Here is a 19,904-nt window from a genome sequence, read left to right on the forward strand (position 1 = left end):
TACTAGGTCACCTCTCTCATGTACATCCTACTAGCTCAAGTTCCAGACCAGCTACTGGCTCCTTATGCTGATTAGGTCAGGTCACTGTCTAAATTCTTCCATGTCTACATTCAGACAGTAGAGAAAATAACAATCGTGCCACCAATTTTCAACTGGAAATGATTGAAAATACAATTATTGCATGCGAGGCACATTGAAATCCTTTAAGGAAAACTGCAGTGTATATAAATTATAATTGATTATACCTTGAAAATATTGAATATTTCTATTACTGTCTTCTTTACATGTCTAGTATAGTGTATATAAGCAAAAATTAGAGCTTCAGGAGTCTAGTTCAGTGTTTACTCTAAGTAGACTTCATGAGCAAGGAAATGACAGACCCACATGTTCCTCTAACATTACAGTGGCTACATTTTAACTAGGCCAAGAAAGAGAGGCCCTGTGTGGTATGGCTAACTACTTATGGGAGTAATTTCTCCATACGACTATAGCAAATTTATTTCAGTTCCAGATATCACTTTCCCCATTAACTCAGGAGACCAAAGGAGCATAACTGCTTTCCTTTCATCCCTGTCGAATGCCGCAAGTTTCTCAGGAAGCAAATACTATTTAAATCATTTTCATAATTCTAAAATGCCTGTAAGACAAGTCCAGGGTCTAATTATACCACTTAAATTTGTTGAAGATGTTTGGGTTTTTCTTTTTTTAATTTCAATAACGAAAGAGCCCAAGGGTTTAAAGCCCTAATAATCTAATAAACTTTGCTAAGTGAACATTGTAACAGATACGCCTGGATGGGATTTTGTAAATACCAGACAATTTCCCCTGATCTTTATCAGGGAAAAGAAGCCTAAATCTTTGGCAGGAAGAAATTAAATGTAGTGCAAAATAATAACATCTGGCCAGATTGTGTTTGTCAGGGTAGCAGCCCCTTTAGATGTCAGGCTGAAAAGTACTAAAATGAACTCTGAAGGGTGTGTGTGCGATTCTTTATGAGGCAATAGGAAAGGTTGCCACCCTGCCATAGAATACTCAGGGTACAATTAACTCACCCTAGTATGTCCCTACAGAGAATTGTTTCATATCAATGGAATTTGAAGCCTTCTGCCAAATAAAAGTTTGGGGCCATTCTTGGGGTGTTTTGTTTATTTCTCCATTACTGTACAGATTCCTAACAGCACTTTCTATTTTTCAAAACCATCTATGATCATTTTAAGGAGTTTTAAAGCTTATTTTTATCTTCTAACTCCAAGGGAGACCATGTGGCTCAATGAAAAGGGCAATGACTTTGAAGTTAGAAACTTAATGCTGCCACTTGCTGGTTACATGGGCCTTGGACAAATTGCTTAATAGCTCTTAACCCCAGTTTCCACATCTGTAAAACGGGTATAATAATACCTAATTGTGTTATTACCATTACGAAGATTACTCAAGTCTAGCACATAGTACATTTTTAGTAAGATTAGTTAACTTTATTTCTCCTTCACTGAAGTAATCCGGGTAAGTTAAAATGTCTAACCTCACCAAACTTCCAGAGGTCTCTGACCTTCAAGAAGGCTTAATTTTTTGCAAGTTTACACTATCTTCTCCTCCCATCAAAACAAAAACAAAAAACCTCAAGGTTATATTTGAAATAATATGTGCGTCATTTAAGCCTCTTCTTCCACTATAAGCCATCTCAACCATCTGGCAGAGATTGCCAGAAAGAACATACTTTGTTTTCCACTAATGATTACTTTGATGCATGAGATACTTTAATTGTTTTTCCTGTCTCTCTGTTTTTTTTTTTTTTTTTTTTTTTTTAATCTGGCATTTAGAGAGGGAGAACTATGGTCATCTCACAATTTTTAAAAAGATTTTCCTAATAAACAACTCTTTCCAGAAATTGTACCACGAAACAATGCTAAGCCACTGATTTATCTGACAGGCCAGTATATCTGTTTCAAATGTTAATTGCTAGAAAGAGTACTGTTTTTCCAGGCACCAAAGAAGAGGAGCGTGGATAGCAATCTTTGGGGTTTTCCCCCACCTACTACTCTGTTGGTAGAACAAGCACTTTGGCCTCACTGACTGGGTTTCTTAAGCTACCCTTCAAGGACTGGGGCATGTAGGAGTAAACACACACATTACATCAAAGAATAGTTCCAGGGCCCATTTCCCCAGCTGGGAAGGATGCCCAGAATCCACACTCCAGGCAAAGAGACTGGTGGCAGGCTACATTTCACCACCCTCTAGAGCACTTTTCCAGCTACCAGGGCACAGGCTCCAGTGCATTTCTAGACCAAATTACTTCCTACTAAAAGGCCAGAAAGGTTTCAGATCCAGAGGAAGAAAGGCAATGCTGATATAGTACAGACTGATAAGTCTCAAGGGACAACTGAATAACAACTACAATAGTCATTAAAACTTTCAAAGTATTTTCATATATATTACCTCTTTTGATCCTCAAGAACTCCAGCAGGTTGGCAGGTCAGGTGTTACCATCTTGCATATAAGAAAACAAACTTAGAGACTGAATTACCTACCTATTTCCACACAGCTGGTGTCAGAATAGGAAATAGAACACATCTTTGACTCATGCTAAGGCCAATATCAATTAGTAAAGAATCAAAGAATATATTGGAAACCAAATTAAGATATTGATACATTTGACTGAAAGTATTTTTAAAACCCCACAAAAAACCAAAAACTTGAATTAACAAATCAGTTAAAGCAACTTATACAAAATGGGCTAGCATTCTGAATATACAAAGAACTGTTTGTTACAAATCAGTAAGAAAAGGACAACTAGTAAGGGACACGGTATACTTAAATTTTTCCAAATGAAAGAATAGTAGTGAGAAAAATCACAAAATAAAAGGTACAAATGATCAACAAATCTCACTGGCAACCAAAGAGTACTATTTTTTTCACCCAAACTGGGATTATGATGAAATGGCAAGGGGCAAATAGGAAAATGGACATTCTTACACTGCTAATCTCCATTTCACATTGTATGCCTGTATCAAAACATGTAACGTACCCCATGAATATTTACACCTACTAATGTACCCACAAAAATTAAAACTTAAAAAGTTTTTAAAAAGAAGTAAAGTGAAAGCACATACAAACTTTATGGAAATCAAATAGGCAATAAATGTGAGAAATCTTAAAAACTGCATAGCCTCTGACCCAGTGATTCCACTTCCAGGAATTTATCCTGAGGAAATCATTAAGGATGTGCATAAATATTTAATTACATGGACATTATTTAGTTCACTGTGGCTTACGGAAAGCAACCTACATTTCCAACAATAGAGAGGGTTAGATTAATAACATATGAAATATCCACAGTACTAAGTAAAGGGTAGCCCCTAGATACTATATTTATATTGTGTTACAGAAGCATATTATTGACATGGAAAGATGGCTACATGAAAAAGCAGTATAGTCAATTTTTTAAAAACTATATGTACACATATGTATGAATAAAAAGTATGCAAGATATGTCAAAATGTTAACAGTAGTTATCCTCTAGTGGGTAGAATCAGGGTCATTTTATTTTCCACTTTTTTTATTTCTTTGTGGTTTCTTCATTTTCTCTAATTAAAAAAGAAATACTTATTTGTGTAGTAAAAACTTATTTTAAAAAAAGATTATCCTGAAATAAATACTGCTGTATTACTTTCAAGGTCTCACATAATCAGGAATAAATAAACAATCCATTGGTCTCTAGAAACCTGCCTTAACAAATAGATAACAATACTTTCTAATGAACCTATGATTATTGATTTTTTTAATGCACACTAAAAATTTTATTTAAAAACTTATTCTTTTAAATTGGTTAATGACTCCTCTCTACAATTTTGTTTAAACTATTCATTGATTTGACAAGTCCTTTTTTAAACTTGAGTCAACCTTAGTCCCACCTGTGTCTGATCAAATTCCTACACACATGTCAAATCCCAATTTATTAGAGTCGATAAAGGAAGAACAACTATAAACAGATATAAGAATGAGTACCTTAACTTTTAACTTTGAAGAGTAGCAATAGTTGCCATTTATTAAGCACCTATTCTATACCAAGCAATATGGTAAATGTTTGACACAATTTATAGCTCACTTTCACAGCAGTGCTGTAAGGTTGTAATTATTATCCTCATTTTGTAAAAGGGGGTTACATAACTAGTGAGTAACAAGAGTATTTGAATACAGAACTATTTGACTCAAAAGACTATCTATTCTGACATTGTGCCTTCCACTAAAATATCAAATATAAAACTCTAAGGAAAGGTAAGGTTATGTGACTAGTCTCCAAATTTGATGCACTAGCAACAATATTGAGAGAGAACACATAGCACTATAGGAGAATAGCACAATTTAATTTCAGCAGTCTTGGATCTAGCAACTCAACTATTTAGCATTGGGTTAAGTTGCCTACATTACTAAACTCTCTTAGTTTTAGTTTCCTTATGGGATTAATACCACCTTTTTGAAGGGAAGCTGTCAAGATCCAAGTAAATACAAGTATGTCTGCTTGCTACAAGGCTTTCAAGAAAAGCGAGCTTCTCTTCCCTTCAGGTTCTTGTGAAAGGGTGGTAGGACACACAAGAATGTATTTGGACAAGCTGACAGGTTCTTATTCACAAGGTGCAAATCTGTGGCACTGAATCTTGTTCACAGTGTTCTGGGAAGAGCCTAGGTCATGCTGGAAGAAAAGACAACCAGCAAGCCTCGGAGTTATGAGGCCGGAAGCTGAGGCAGAGGCTTAGAGAAACAGATGTTCCATCTCAATGGGCAAGAAAACCCCCATTATCCAGACTTTTAAGATCTTATGTATGAGCAGCTTTTAAAACCTAGAAGTAAATGCTGCAGGCAACAGGACCTATCTTTTCTTCTCTGTTTGGTCATACTGGCAGTTGTTGCAGGGGAAGGGGAACAGTTAGGAATCTATTTCTATCAATACTACTTATTCTAATTTTGTGTGAGAGTGTATGTATATATATATGTGTTCATTCAAACATTTACTGAGAGTTTACTGTCTCACCTGGGAACAGAGGGATATGGTAGAATAGACACAAGGCCTATCCACAGAAAGCTCATTCTTTAGTAAAGGATACCCATGTTAATCAAATAAGCATACATGCTCATGTACTACTGCAACCTGATGAGTGCTAGAAAGGAAAAGCACAGGTTCCCAGGAGAGGGAAGAAATGCAATCCAATAATGACATTTCAGTTAATTGGGTTCAGAACTATATGCTAAAGAACTTTTACCAAAGGAGAGGAGTGTCATAAGCATAACAATTTCCTTTCAACATTTTTGTTCTCCTTCCTCTCTTGATGTAATCCAGTGGAATCAGTCTCCCTTTGCTGGTTAGATCTAAAGGCTACATTAACTCATTCAGACCACTAGGGGACCATTTAGAAACTGTATACTGTACGGTTTTAAATATACACATACACACAGAGAGAGAAAAGAAAACACACAAAAATGTTACAAGTGGTTATCTCTGAATGATAGGATCATGAGTGGGTATTTAGCATATTTTGACATTAATTATAATAAAACATAAAAAATTATTTTAAAATGTATATATGCCAGATATGTGACATTCATTACTGTAAAGCAAAGGTATTATATTTCGCCGGGTGCAGTGGCTCAAGCCTGTAATCCCAGCACTTTGGGAGGCCGAGACGGGCAGATCACGAGGTCAGGAGATCGAGACCATCCTGGCTAACCCGGTGAAACTCCGTCTCTACTAAAAAAATACAAAAAACTAGCCCGGTGAGGTGGCGGGCGCCTGAGTCCCAGCTACTCGGGAGGCTGAGGCAGGAGAATGGCGTAAACCCGGGAGGTGGAGCTTGCAGCAGTGAGCTGAGATCCGGCCACTGCACTCCAGCCTGGGCGACAAAGCGAGACTCCGTCTCAAAAAAAAAAAAAAAAAAAAAAAAAAAGATATTATATTTCATACATAAGTATGCTTATAAATACACAAGAGGGAATAATAAAAACAATGGCTACCATGCGTTTGATTCCTATGGGCCAGCATAGAGCTGAGTTCTTCACAGCACTCATCTGATTTAATTTTCTTTAATGAATGGCTCAGAGAGAAGTGGCCTGCCCTTGGTCACAAAGAGAGGAAAGGGCAGCAGAGTTGGGACTTAGACACCAGCCTGCCTGAAGCCAGATCACATGGCCATCACACTATGCCCCTTGCTGCCTCCTAGGTGTTTGGCCCTTTCAAGAGAGAAGTCTAAGTGAGAGACTACAGGTGTAGACAAGGAGTCCAGAAAGGCTGGTATCTAATAGGCAATTAATAATTTGAATTTGGCCAGCCAGGCATGGTGGCTCACACCTGTAATTTTAACACTTTGGGAGGCCAAGGCGGGCAGATTGCTTGAGCCCAGAAGTTTGAGACCAGTCAGGGCAACATGGCGAAACCCCATCTCTACAAAAAAATGCAAAAATTAGCCCTGTGTGATGGCACGTTCCTGTAGTCCTAGCTGTTCAGGAGGCTGAGGTGGGAGGATCCCTTGAGCCCGGGAAGCGAAGGTTGCAGTGAGTCAAGATAGTGCCACGGCACTCCAGCCTGGGCAACAGAGAGAGAACCTGTCTCAAATAATAATAATAATAATAATAATAATAATAATTTGAGTTTGAGTTTAATTGAGAAAAAGATGTGCACTGATTTACCCAACTCCCTCCTCCATTCTTCTCCTTGATCAACAGCATGTCTATCTGGAGAATTCATACAGCCAGTCTCCTCCAAGAACCTCTACCCTCTGGTTGGAGTTAATGTCTTCCAACCCCACACTACCATCTTTATGTGAATTTTCATACAAAAATTAGCCAGGTGTGATAGCGGGCGCCTGTACTCCCAGCTACTCAGGAGGCTGAAGCAGGAGAATCGCTTGAACCCAGGAGGCGGAGGTTGCAGTGAGCTGAGATCAGGCCATTGTACTCCAGCCTGGGTGACAGAGCGAGACTCCGTCTCAAAAAAAAAAAAAGAAAAAAGAAAAAAAAAAGTTACTTTTCTGTTAAACAATGAAACTTCAGCTATAGGGACCCTGAACTTGTACAGTCTGTCACAGAAGAGCCACGAGCATTTTGTATTTTTTATTGTCTTCTTTTTCTTAAAGAAGGTCTCCCAATTATATAAGTTTTGAGCACTACAAAACCTGGATCCACCTGTACTCCCCTTAGAAAACTGCTAAGGTTTTCTCTTACATTTCTCTTAGGATGTCTTGTACCCAAGTTATTTGTATACAAATGTCTGGGTTTCTGAATTTTGATCTACTTGAAGATAGGCATGAGGTAGTTTTCTCTTTGAATCCCCCACAGTACCTGCCTTTAGACGTGCTCAGCCAATGTTTTTTTAATTAAATACAATAGAGTTCCCTTGCAAGGAGGACAGCTAGAATTGAGGAGACTGCTTATGACCATGAGATAAAATACACAGAGGCTGTATAACACATACAGCACTGTTTTAAGGGCACAGGCTATGGAGTTGTACTTCCTGCATTCAGTTCTTGTCTCTGCCATCTACTGGGTGCTACTTTAAACAAGTCACCTAATCTCTTTAAGCCTCCATTTTGTCAGTGATAAAATGAGACTAATGAAAGTACCCACCTCCTAGGGTTGTTGTGAGGTTTAAATGAGATAAGTAAAACACTTGAGAACAGAAAACTTCTCATTCATCTCTCTCCAATACAGTACATGTTCAGAAAGGAGGTTTCTTTTTTTTTTTTTTTTTTTGAGACGGAGTCTCGCTCTGTCGCCCAGGCTGGAGTGCAGTGGCCGGATCTCAGCTCACTGCAAGCTCCGCCTCCCGGGTTTACGCCATTCTCCTGCCTCAGCCTCCCGAGTAGCTGGGACTACAGGCGCCGCCACCTCGCCCGGCTAGTTTTTTTTAGTGGAGACGGGGTTTCACCATGTTAGCCAGGATGGTCTCGATCTCCTGACCTCGTGATCTGCCCGTCTCGGCCTCCCAAAGTGCTGGGATTACAGGCTTGAGCCACCGCGCCTGGCCCCAGAAAGGAGGTTTCTAATCCTCACCCAAGCCCTCAGCTTTCTTCTCTCCATACCAGCCTGCCTACCCCCACCCAGACTCATTCAAACCCTGTCAAAATGCCCCCTAGAGCCTGCATTCTTAATCATTACACTCCATTGCTGAACTGGGAAGCAAGGGAGGCTAAAGGCATGTAAGTAACCCAGGTATACATTTGCTGGTAGTCTAGATGTTAGCTGATGGAGCCTGGAACTGAAATCAGAGAGGAACTAAAGTCAAAAGGCATCTGCATATGATAAATGAGATAACTGAGACCCATAGGGGGTCTCAGTTGGAATGTAGGAAAATGACGTGGGAAGGATGCAGGAAGAAATGAGACCTGGTGACTAAAAAGTACAATGAAGGAAAAGGAGCAATACAGGTGCCTCAGCCCCTGGAAGCATCTCAAGTCAATAGAAGGAAAGAGGCTTTTAATTTCTATGTTACCACTTCCAGCTTAGAGGGAAATTGTTTCTACCTCCACTCTACTGACAAGAGAATTCAAATCTCTCAAACATATGCTTCATTACTCTAATATCAGGTACTTCAACTCAGTGAGACAGAAAGAAGAGGAGGAACATATGTTTTCAGAAAGCAAACAAATCCCACTTTGGGGGCTGGTGGGGAGGTAGAGAGTAAGCACTCTAGGCAAAAGTGGTGTTTTTCCTGGAAGCTTCTAGAGGGCAGGGACACTGTCCTTTAATGTGCTTTGTTGATCCCACTAGTGAGAAAGGTGGGCAGTGATGATGACAGCAAGAGGAGGTGAGTTCAGAGCCCTGTTAAATCAAGGGCATGAGTTCAGGACCTTGTTCAATCAAGGGCGATGGGCTGGGGTAAAAGAGTTCATCTGCATAATCTCCTCACCTCATGGTTGGCCCCAGAATGGTCTACGGCTGCACATTGAGTCGTTTTTCTAAGCTCTTTTCATTAAACAGTTTTCAGCCTAATGACTGACTTCTAAATCAATAGAGGGCCCAGGAAAGGTTTATAACTCCCCCAGCCTCTGGCTCTACTAAAGCCACAGAATTTTGAGACCGAATTTAATCCAAAAGTTTTTACTTTAAAACTGAAATGGCTTTAAACACTCAGTTTCCAGTTGGTTTTCCAATAACCCTAATAATTAAAGAATTGCATTTTAAAAAACTTTGTAACCAAAATATGCCTTTGAGTTGGTGCCATAAAAGTCCACTAATTAAAGCCAGCATCTTCTGGGCTCTGATGAGAAATTCACTCTTTTATAATGGGATTACTAGAGCTTTGCTGTACAGATGAGCGGTTTGATTAATAATTTACATTTTTGAGGATATATAACTTCACTCATGGCCGTGGTTTGAGTTCCGAAAATTATTCTATTTAGTTTAATGCTATTATATTTAGCTCCGGCAAATGAATTAAGTTTTGATTAGACATCAATGTAATTATTCTCTCCCATACATTATTTTTAACCAAGAAAGGGTTGTGACAGACTGGCGGGCAGTTAGAGTTGGGGATGCAATGGGGCTCAGCCTGCACAGAGCTGGAGTGTGGGCAGAACTGTCAGGCTAGTCAGGGGGAAAGAATTGTGAAATGGAGAAAAACGGCTCAGTACTCACTTAAAATCCCCACTACATAATAAAAACTAAATTAGCAAATGATTGAATCTCAAAAACATGTTTATCAACATTCAAGCAATTATTGAGTCACATATTAACTGTGAAGGAAAAAAGCTTTGCTTGAATAATGTCCCTAAACAGTTATTTCAAGCAGAAATGACTAGAGAAATTGCTATGAGCTGACAGAAAAGGGTATTCTAACCAAGGTCAATTTTATTTAGGGGGAGTGGGAGAGACAGGAATCTGACAGAAGAGAGTCTAAAAACTGCCAAGAGCTGATGGAAACAGAAAATAAGGGAGAGAAACAACAGAAGAAGCACAGAAACATTGCCCTCCCCCGCATTCAGAGATGTCTTTTTCATCTCCACAGAAAGCAGGTAGAAGAAAGCAAGCTTGCCAATACTGAGTGAGGATCAACTGAAGATCTCCAGACTTATACCAACCTTTTCCTCCTCTCTGCCATAACAGTGTGGACCAAAAAATGCAATTAAAATATGGCCTGAACCGACAAACCCTTCCTGATCTAGCCGCTTATTCGTATATGAAATACACCAGATACTAGCCAGAAGAGAAGCTTCAGGAAGCTGAAAAAAGGATTACTCCTGGCAGTATTGACACTTCAAACAGTACAGCTTCACATCCAAGAGTGCATAAAATAAACCCTTTTCTCAAAGAGTGTTTTGCCTAAGTACTCTTTCGTCTGTACACTGGAGCTGTTTGCATATATATCATCTATAAGTGGCAAAAGTTGTTGAAGTACATCATGAACTCCAGCCTTGTCGAGGCTAATGTCTGTAATGATAATGCATCATTTATTTGGCACCACCTGGGGTGAAGCGGTCCACATAAATGAGCTGTCTAGATAATGCATGCATATAGTGTTTTACAGTTTTCAAGATACTTTCACATTCATTATTTCTACTTTACAAAAGTAAGCAGGACTGCAATTTTTATGTCCATTTTGCAGATAAGAAAACTGAGGCTATTGGAATCTAAATAACTGCCCCAAATCATAAAGCTCATAAATGCAGATCTAGAATTTGAACTTAGATTTTCTGACTCCAAGTCCAGTGTTTCTTTCACTGATCTTAAGCACTGAGGAAATTCATTTTAGCCATTTAAAATGGAAATATTAAGAAAAGGACAGTGAATGTAAGTTGAACTTTCCTTATTTACTTGTAACCACACTGTGAACATTGGACCTAATGTAATACAAGAGCCACTGTGGCCTGCAGGAGTATGGTCCTCTATTAAATGTCCCCAAGTGCCACATTTAGTGAGTTCTTGGATCCCCCACTAGAAAGCCAGAAAATCAAGTGTGTGAAGACTACACATAAACATGGAACAGTAGTAGGCTCTAAGCAAGGACCCAAAAACCTTTCAGATGAGGTGATTTCCTGCTTAACCACTATTTTTCCTTTCTGATGAAGAGAGTTCAAGTTGTGGGATAGGCAACTTCCAAAAAAAGCAAGGTATTGCTGCATATAAAAGAGTCTATTATCACTCAAAGTCAGTGGTACCTTGGGGAAGACTAGAATTATCCAACATCTGGAAAAGACCTGGATATACCCCAAATATTTCTTGATAGTACAAGGCTGAAAATCATAATAAAATTCTACAAAGAAAATAGAACTCAAGGTTTGAAGGTATAGAGGTGGTAGTGAGATGATGAAAAATTCAGAATTCTATTCCATTTTTCTTCACAAGAACCACAAATTCAACTTCTCAATTTTGTTTTACCTCAAGTACATTCAGAACAAGCAAAGCCATGTCATATGATGGCTCAGAAGAAGCTGTGGCATCAATGAGTTTCCTCGTCTGTAAAATGGAGATAATTACAGTACAGACCTCGTAGGGCTACTGGTAAAATTAAATGAGATAATTATGTAAAAGTAAGCATCATATAGTAGGCACTTAATAAATCTTCACTATTATTATCATCATCATTATTATAAGGTGGGGAGAAGAAAAAGAAAAAGAGAAAGGAAAATCTACTTTTAGTGGAGTTTTTCAGAAAGAATTAATTAAGCAGAAACAAAAAGTGATTGTGCTGCCTCATTTTACTAAGCACATCTAAGTAAATTAAATTTAGGAAACGAGGCAATGCAAAGATTGAAAATAAAGAACAACTTTTTTAAATGCTTCAATCATTATCAAAACAACATTAGCAATAGAGCACTCCAACCACTGTAGCAAAGGGCCCCAGGCACATTTATAAGGGCAAAGGCTTCCTGCAAATGAAGACATCAAATCCAAATCGAGGCAGTAAGGACTGCTCGTGGAACTGTGCACATATTTGCAGAAAGCACTCACTGCTTAAATACCCTCAATGTGGACTAGTGAAGGAATACTAAAGAGATTGTGGATCTAGGCCAAGATCAAGATGAGCTTTCTTCAACTTCATGTGATGAAGAAAATAGCTAGCAAAAGCTGTCATATCAAATTTCATATGAGTGAAGTACTGGGATGGTTTTCTCACTAATTTGGTCTACCAGAATATTGGGGAGGGGATGTATTTTAGGGGAAAAACAATTGTGTCTCTTAATTTCAATTCATTGGAATAATAAACGGTCATAAGAAAGAAAAAAGTGGATGCTCTCTTTTTCTTAGCAATTAATAATACATTATCTTGTAGTGGTCCCCAGTTTGAAGTCCTGTCTCTACAAATGTTTGTTACAAAAGGATTTAGGTGCAATGTCTTCTGCAACACTGTACAAGTGCCTTGAGGTCTGGGATCATGGTTTATTTATCTTTGTGAGGTTTATTTTTTCTAAAAGTAAGGCAGGAAAAGAATGAGAAGAGGGAGTGAAACAAGATAAAGAATGAGTACAGATGGTGACAAGGTAAAGGGCACTAGCAATAATGAGCTCAGACATCATTTCATTGTCTCCAAGTTCCTTTGCTAGGGTTGTCCTTCTATCTATCCCCACAATTCAAGAAAGTGTATGTGTGTGTAAGTGAAAGAGAGACAGAGAGAAAGGGAGAGAGAGATACAATTAGTAGATGCTGCTCCATTTTCTACCCTCTGTTCGCAGTACTAGTATTCAGCCTCCAAGCTACAGCAGGCTTATCTGGAAGCTAATCCAACTAAAATCTTGTCAGAACTTCTTTTCTCTCCTAGTCTCACATTTTTGCAGATCTAGAAAACACAGTATGCAAAGTGCAGAACTGGACAGAGGTGTAAATACTGACAGCCCAGGCCCTCAGATAGATAACCATGTCAGCTACTATGCATGTTAAAATACCAGTATGATCACTCTACCACTCCGCTCCAATCAGACAAGGATTATAAGGTAACATCTGTGAGCTTGGATATTCTGGGAATTAAACAAATCACTAATACTCTGTTCTAAAAAGGCACCTTGATTCCCCAAAGAGTAAGACTCAGCTCTCTGCTTCAACTCAATTCTCATGTCACATCATTTCTTCTCACCCCACTTTCATCCAACAGATCAACTCCAAAACCAATCTAAGAAGTTCATGAATGCTACATGTATTTTTAGAATCTGCCTAAATTATTCATTCTATCACCAAATTGTTAGTCTCAACGAACTCTTCACAAGAGTTTGACTGCATAAATAGGTTAACAAATACTTCAAGCTTATATGTTATATTTCATATAATCAATCTAACATCCCCTGAGGCTTTGACCCAAGAAACTGTTGTGAATGTAGGCTTTATTCACTAATCTAAACAATTTTCTTAGCTAATTCTAAAGATTTCATTCTAATACAAAAATAAGCTATAATCAACCCACCTTATAATTCAAAGAGGTTAATTCTTGTAACAGTGTCATAAATCTCAAGCTTTGCTATGTCAGGCAGTCAGAGTGTTATTTTTCTATCTGACCTCGATACTCTCTTGGTGAGGCAAGAAAAAGGTGGCTGATTCCCTCTGCTTGAAGAACGATAGAAGAAAGCTCGATAATTAATTAATTACTAATTAATTGTGGATATCCATAATTAATTTTCCCAGTCACAGGAGACAGCCTATGGGGATAGTTAAAAGAAGAGACTCTAAGAGCCATGCCACCTGGGTTCAAATCCTGCCTTTGCCATTTATTAATTAATTTTGGGGCCTTGAGCAAGTTACTTAATCATTCTGTGCCTTAGATTTCCATCGACAAAATAAGGATACTAATATGTACTCATAATTACATTGTGAGGATTAAAAGAATGAATACATGTAAACCACTTAAAAGAGTACCTAGTACATGGTGCCATATAAGTGTTTGCTATCATCACCACCACCACCACCTCCATCATCATCATCATCTTCCTAGCTGGGTGTTAGAATTGAGGGAGGTACTCCCCATCCTGCTATGATAGTCCTACAAGTTAGCAAGGAGAAGTGTCATTTCCTACCCATTCTGGCAATGCCACAACAGCTTCTTTCGCAATCATTCACAGGCATGGTAAGAAGTGAGAATCACAAAGAGAGGAGAGGTCACCACTCACACAAATGGGAAAATGCTGGGCCAATAAGCCAGTGTCTGCCTCTTAAATGGAAATGGTCCTAGTGGTCAGAAGGAGTTCACATGTGTCCCACAAGCATCTGACTCATTCCTGGAGAAAACCAGGCTCAGTATTTAAGGAAACTTTTTTGCTTTTGAACCCAGCTGAGATAAAATATTATTTATTCTTTCTGTAGAGATTTATAACCTTTATATACAGATAAATAGAATGTCCTTGAACAATGATTTTTTGACAATACTCACCTTTCCAAAGATTGAAATGAAGCTTCTCTGAAAATGTGATTTTTTAAACCAGAATTTCTCACTAGGAGGTTTTTAATATCAAGCATTAATGCTGGAATGGTAATTTATAAATTATACTTAGCATTTGAAAGCCCAGTGCCCAAATAATGATGCCATTGAGCAGCACATCTAAAATAATCCCCAGAACTCACCTTGGAAAACTGCAGCATTCTGAATAATTAAGAACTTGAGCTCCATACTTGCAGACTGAAGCAGCTGTTCCATGTTCAATCGTGCTGTTAGTTGGTATTTTTCTTCCATCTTTCTTGAGCAGCATGTTGGGCCCTTAGGGAGACATACTTGCAAATCTGATCCTGAAACAAACAAGGTTTTCATGTTTCAGTAAGCAGGATCTCTCTCACACCCACACCCACACCACCCCCCGCCATACACACACACACACACACACACACACACACACACACACTCACACATGGCAAACAGGGCAAACAATGCATTTCTTTTGAGACACAGTAAAATTTTGATTATTCAAAATTGTATTTCATCTTAACTAATCCCTGCTTTCTCCCAATTGTCCTTATGGCTGACTCTTTTTGAATAACCATCAGAATTAATTGCCTAGGTTTGACTCATAAATTCTGCATAAACTAATTTATAGCACCAAAAACACATCATTGAACACCGATATTTAATTTGTCTTTTAAAAGATCAATCTTCACTCCTATAATTTATTTTTCCTCATTATAATATATGAATGAGAAGACAACCAAGAAACAATTTTCAAAATTCCAGTTATGATTTCCAACCCAATACTGCTTTTCAGGATAAATGATCAAAACATCAATATCATATCAAAGCTGTGTTGTTGCTGTGTTAACTAAAGGTCTGAAGTAAGATACAGGTGTTCAACAAATATTTATTAGGTGCCTACTATATGCCAAGCACTGTGGTTGTAACAGTATACAAAGCAAAGTCCCTGCCCTCATGGAACTTACATTCTGGGAGACAGCAAACAAACAAAAATAGAAACATAATGTCAAAAGGTGACAAATACTATAGAGAAAGTAAAACAAAGTAAGGAAAGGAAAACGAACTGTGGTATATCTATAAAATGGAATTCTATTTAGCCATAAAAAGGAATGAACCATTAATGCATACTACTTTAGGGACAAAACTCAAAAACAATATGCTATGTGAAAGAAGCCAGATCAAAAAGAAGCACACACTCTATGGTTCCATTTATATAAAAGTCTAAAAAATGGAAACTAATCTAGAGTGACAGAAAGCAGTTCAGTGGTTGTTAAGGGGGGATGGTGGGCAGGAGGGGTAGGAGAAAGGGTTTATAAAGAGTAGTGGGGAAACTCCAGGGAGTGATAGATATGTTCATTATTTTGATTGTGGTAATGGTTTCATGGGTGTATATGCGTGTCAAAATTATCAACTTGTACCCTCAAAATATGTACGGCTTATTATATATCCATTATGCCTCAATAAAGGTGTCAATTGTTTTATTTATTTATTTATTTATTTTTATTTTTTATTTTTCTTGAGATGGAGTCTCACTCTTGTTGCCCAGGCTGGAGTGCAGTGGCACGATCTCAGCTCACTGCAACCTCTGCCTCCTGGGTTCAAGCGATTCTCCTGGCTTGTTTTTAATTTTTAAAAAGTAAAGTAAGGGAGACACAGAATGCAATGATTGCGGAGACTATTCTGTTTTGTATATGGTAGTCAGGGAAGGCTTCTTCCATAAGGTAACGTTTGAGGAGAGATGAGGGAGGTGAGTGTGAATCCCACGATTTTATATCCTCCACCAATACTAGCAAATATTAGGGCTCGGTGAATATTAAGACCAATCTCCTTCCTCTCTTCAACTCCTGTCTTATTCAAACTCTCTCTTTCTTTTTTTTTTTTTTTTTTTTTTTTTGAGACGGAGTCTCGCTCTGTCACCCAGGCTGGAGTGCAGTGGCCGGATCTCAGCTCACTGCAAGCTCCGCCTCCCGGGTTTACGCCATTCTCCGGCCTCAGCCTCCCGAGTAGCTGGGACTACAGGCGCCCGCCATCTCGCCCGGCTAGTTTTTTGTATTTTTTAGTAGAGACGGGGTTTCACCGGGTTAGCCAGGATGGTCTCGATCTCCTGACCTCGTGATCCACCCGTCTCGGCCTCCTAAAGTGCTGGGATTACAGGCTTGAGCCACCGCGCCCGGCCCAAACTCTCTTTCTTTTCTTTTCTTTTCTTTTCTTTCTTTTCTTTCTTTCTTTCAGATGGAGTTTCGCTCTTATCGCCCAGGCTGGAGTGCAGTGGTGCTATCGCCGCTCACTGCAACCTCCACCTCCTGGGTTCAAGCAATTATCCTGCTCAGCCTCCCGAGTAGCTGGGATTACAGGTGTCTGCCACCACGCACGGCTAATTTTTTGTACTTTTAGTAGAGATGGGGTTTCAACATGTTGGGCAGGCTGGTCTCAAACTCCTGCCCTCAGGTGATCCACCCACCTCCGCCTCCCAAGTGCTGGGATTACAGGCATGAGCCACTGCCAAACTCTTTCTCCAATTAGCATTTGTTGATCTCCTTCTGTGGTGGCTGTGAATATGGGCATCTCAGATCTTCTACTGTGGGGAATGTAATTGACTAAGGGTCCCAGCTGCTGCCCTTTGAATTCACCACCACATTGTGCCTAAGCCACATTCCCTGGGGGCTGCTCCCAGCCAATGACTGAGCATGGCAAAGATACTGAGCATGACAAAGTCACGTAACACAGGACTTTGCTCACAGGGAACTTTGACTTAAAGACTCCCTGTTGACCCTGCCAAACTTTCTTAAAACAGCACTGCAGTCTAAGATTCCTCCTACTCAAACTTCCGTTCTTTCCTCTCTCTTCCACAAGGGTCAGACCTGCACCATGGTCTGATGGCTTTTCTGGCCTCCTTCAGCTCCCTCCTCATTTTCCTTCATAAGTGTTTTACCCCGATAAATCCCTTGCACATCTATTCCATATTGGATTAGATATGAATCCAACTGGCATCTGCTTCTCAGAGTACCCAATCTAACATACCTTCTATATGCCAGGCACTGTGCTACATGCTGGAGGTACAACTTTGAACAAGAGAAATTTAATCCCTTCTCCAAAGAAGCTCACTGTCTAAAGGGACTAGCAGAGATAAATAGCTAGTACATAGTAAATGAGTGCAATAAAGCAAACTAACAAGGTAGAATGAAAAAAAAAAATCTGTATATGGGATATAAGGATGACTCCCCTAAAGTTTTACAAGGTTCTCAGAAAAGCAAGTTTCAATAAATCTTACTGAAGTCATACTAGAAAACATATTCAGACATTTTAGACAGCTTTTCAATAACTGGAGGTTTTATTTTTTTAAAAAAGGAGGGGAGACTAGTTAGCCCTAAGTCACCAGAAAATTTATTTTTATTACAACATCTTATTTCCCTAGGAATTTCAGTTGATCATGTCCTTAATTTATGTGTCCAGATTTTCTTAATTTAGGAACAAAATTCATCAAGTTTTGCCTCACATGACATCACTGCTGGGGTCTAGGGTATTGACTCCAAGCTCTCCACTTCACCCTTCTCAAGGGATCTGCTAACAAAAGCAGTAAAGGAGATCACAGATAATACATATCACCAAACCGAACACAGCACTGTAATTTATAGTACTAGATGGAAAGGTGATATTTAATGTCAAAATACAATTTGGGGTCTGGAGACATAGAGTTCAGATTTATCTCCTATAAATGTCAATCTCATATACAAGCCTTAGACTGATTTTCAATACGGTCTAAGCTTAAAACTTTATGATTATCTTCAGAAAAAGTACAGAAACAGCTAGTTCTTGCTCACTGTGTTCTTACTACATGAAGTTACAAAATGTAATGCTATTCTAGGAACAGGAACTGATACGGTTTACTGGACCAAGAAGGGAAAGAGTCCCCTTGTGTAAGAGTGGCTAATCTAAATTTAAACAATGCTGGTTGGGACAAATATGTAGAATGAAAAATCCTATGCGGCAGGTACTTTCACATACAAAGTTCCTGTTCATCTAGCAGGGCTTTACTTACTTTCTTGGTAAACCAATGCCTAAGTAGTACATGTGCAAAATATCATATTTAAATAAGTTCATAAAATTAATTGTTATAGATAAAATCCTTTGTGTTTCTAAATCTGCATTGACAATGACTTCCAGTTTTCAGGAATGGTTGAGTTTATTTGGCAGGGTAACTGTTAGTACTGGTCCTATTTCCACCAGTTCTAGGTCAAATAAAAGGGCTCAGCTCTTTTCTCAGTGAAGTGCTATGAGTGGTTCAGATTTTAGAAGGTAACAAGTTGTTGCTTGATGTACCTACATGGGTCGGGGAATGACTCTTTGAATTACCATGACACCAGTTTGGTTTGCCTTTGATATGATAATTCATATAGTAATTTAGAGCTTGCATATAGTATGTCTCTTCCCTGAGTTGGGCAAGTCTCATCATTTTATAAACTCCCACCACCTGAAGAATCAGTTAAGTCAAAAATCTTTAAAAGAATAAAACTTCAAATGAGAACTTTTGGGAAAACATGTCAGATGTCATGAAGAAAGGTATATGTTATATCCAAATATAAGTGGATATGTTGCAATATTTACCCTCCTTCCCAGTTATTACTGCTTGGTTAATCAGTGAACTGGTACAATTGATCTATGGGCTAAAAGTCAGCCATATATTTAAGGAAATAAAACACCCATAAACTGATTAAGAATTCAGAATTTCCAAACCAGGAAGAAGAGAAATACATGCCAAAGGAAAAGATATTTTGTATTAAGTAAATTTCATATAAATTTCAGTAAATTTCACAGCCCAGCTTTTAAGAAAAGCCCCATCGCAAGACAGCATGAGGAACAAAGAAGCCTAGGCGAGCTAGACATGCCTAAATGAAATGACAATAATGAAATATAACTATTTCAATGTATGGACATGTGCATGAAAGAAATAAAACAGAAAGAACACAGAAAACAGAAAGAAACAGAAAAAGAATTTAGAGGGAATCCTCATCAAGTAAACAAAGAATTAGCCTGAGAACTGAATCCCAAATGGAATGAAAAAAAGTAAAACCAAAAGCAGATGACTAAGGAGATAAGTCATCTTATCTCCTTATCATGCAAGAACTGGTACGTACTTGCATGAGTAAAAGCAGAAAGGTAAATTCAAGAAATAAGATGCCACCTACAAAAGACATACTAAATACAAAAGCACTCTTTAAATATACGAGGGACAAAGGAAAGTTAAAAGAAAATAACCCCTTTATTAGATGTAAGGGACAAGTAATCGTGGAGCCCAGCTATCAAAGAGGGGTTCTATTATTATTATTATTATTATTATTATTATTGTAAAAATGGAATTCAGCTGGGAAAAGGGAATAGAGGCAAGCAATATAGCCTGGGATGGAGATAAGGAGAAGACTTAGCAATTGACTATTCAAATGAGCCAGAAATGTTCAGCTCTTTAGGGCTTAATAACTTGCATTCCCAGACGCTAAAAAAAATTAACTGAAGTCATTACATGGCTGCTAGTTCCCAT

At 38.6% G+C, this 19,904-nt stretch overlaps 3 protein-coding genes across 8 annotated transcripts in view; 2 read left to right on the top strand and 1 right to left on the bottom strand.

The window, feature by feature from the left end:
- Positions 1 to 19,904, top strand: part of HPRT1 (hypoxanthine phosphoribosyltransferase 1) — a 1,139,661-nt gene that overhangs the window by 587,660 nt on the left and 532,097 nt on the right. The gene's annotated exons all lie outside the window — the stretch shown is intronic.
- The window catches only part of CCDC160 (coiled-coil domain containing 160), an 820,286-nt gene that overhangs the window by 529,556 nt on the left and 270,826 nt on the right, over positions 1 to 19,904 (top strand). The window lies entirely within an intron of this gene.
- GPC3 (glypican 3) overlaps positions 1 to 19,904 on the bottom strand; it is a 455,763-nt gene that overhangs the window by 409,109 nt on the left and 26,750 nt on the right. For all 3 annotated transcript variants that reach the window (XM_050777318.1, XM_050777320.1, XM_050777319.1), the window contains exon 2: positions 14,530 to 14,691. In XM_050777318.1, the coding sequence (XP_050633275.1) occupies positions 14,530 to 14,691 (162 nt within the window). The remainder of the gene's footprint in view (positions 1 to 14,529; positions 14,692 to 19,904) is intronic.

This window comes from Macaca thibetana, chromosome X, assembly GCF_024542745.1.
Source record: "Macaca thibetana thibetana isolate TM-01 chromosome X, ASM2454274v1, whole genome shotgun sequence".
In the NCBI taxonomy this organism is placed as follows: domain Eukaryota; kingdom Metazoa; phylum Chordata; class Mammalia; order Primates; family Cercopithecidae; genus Macaca; species Macaca thibetana.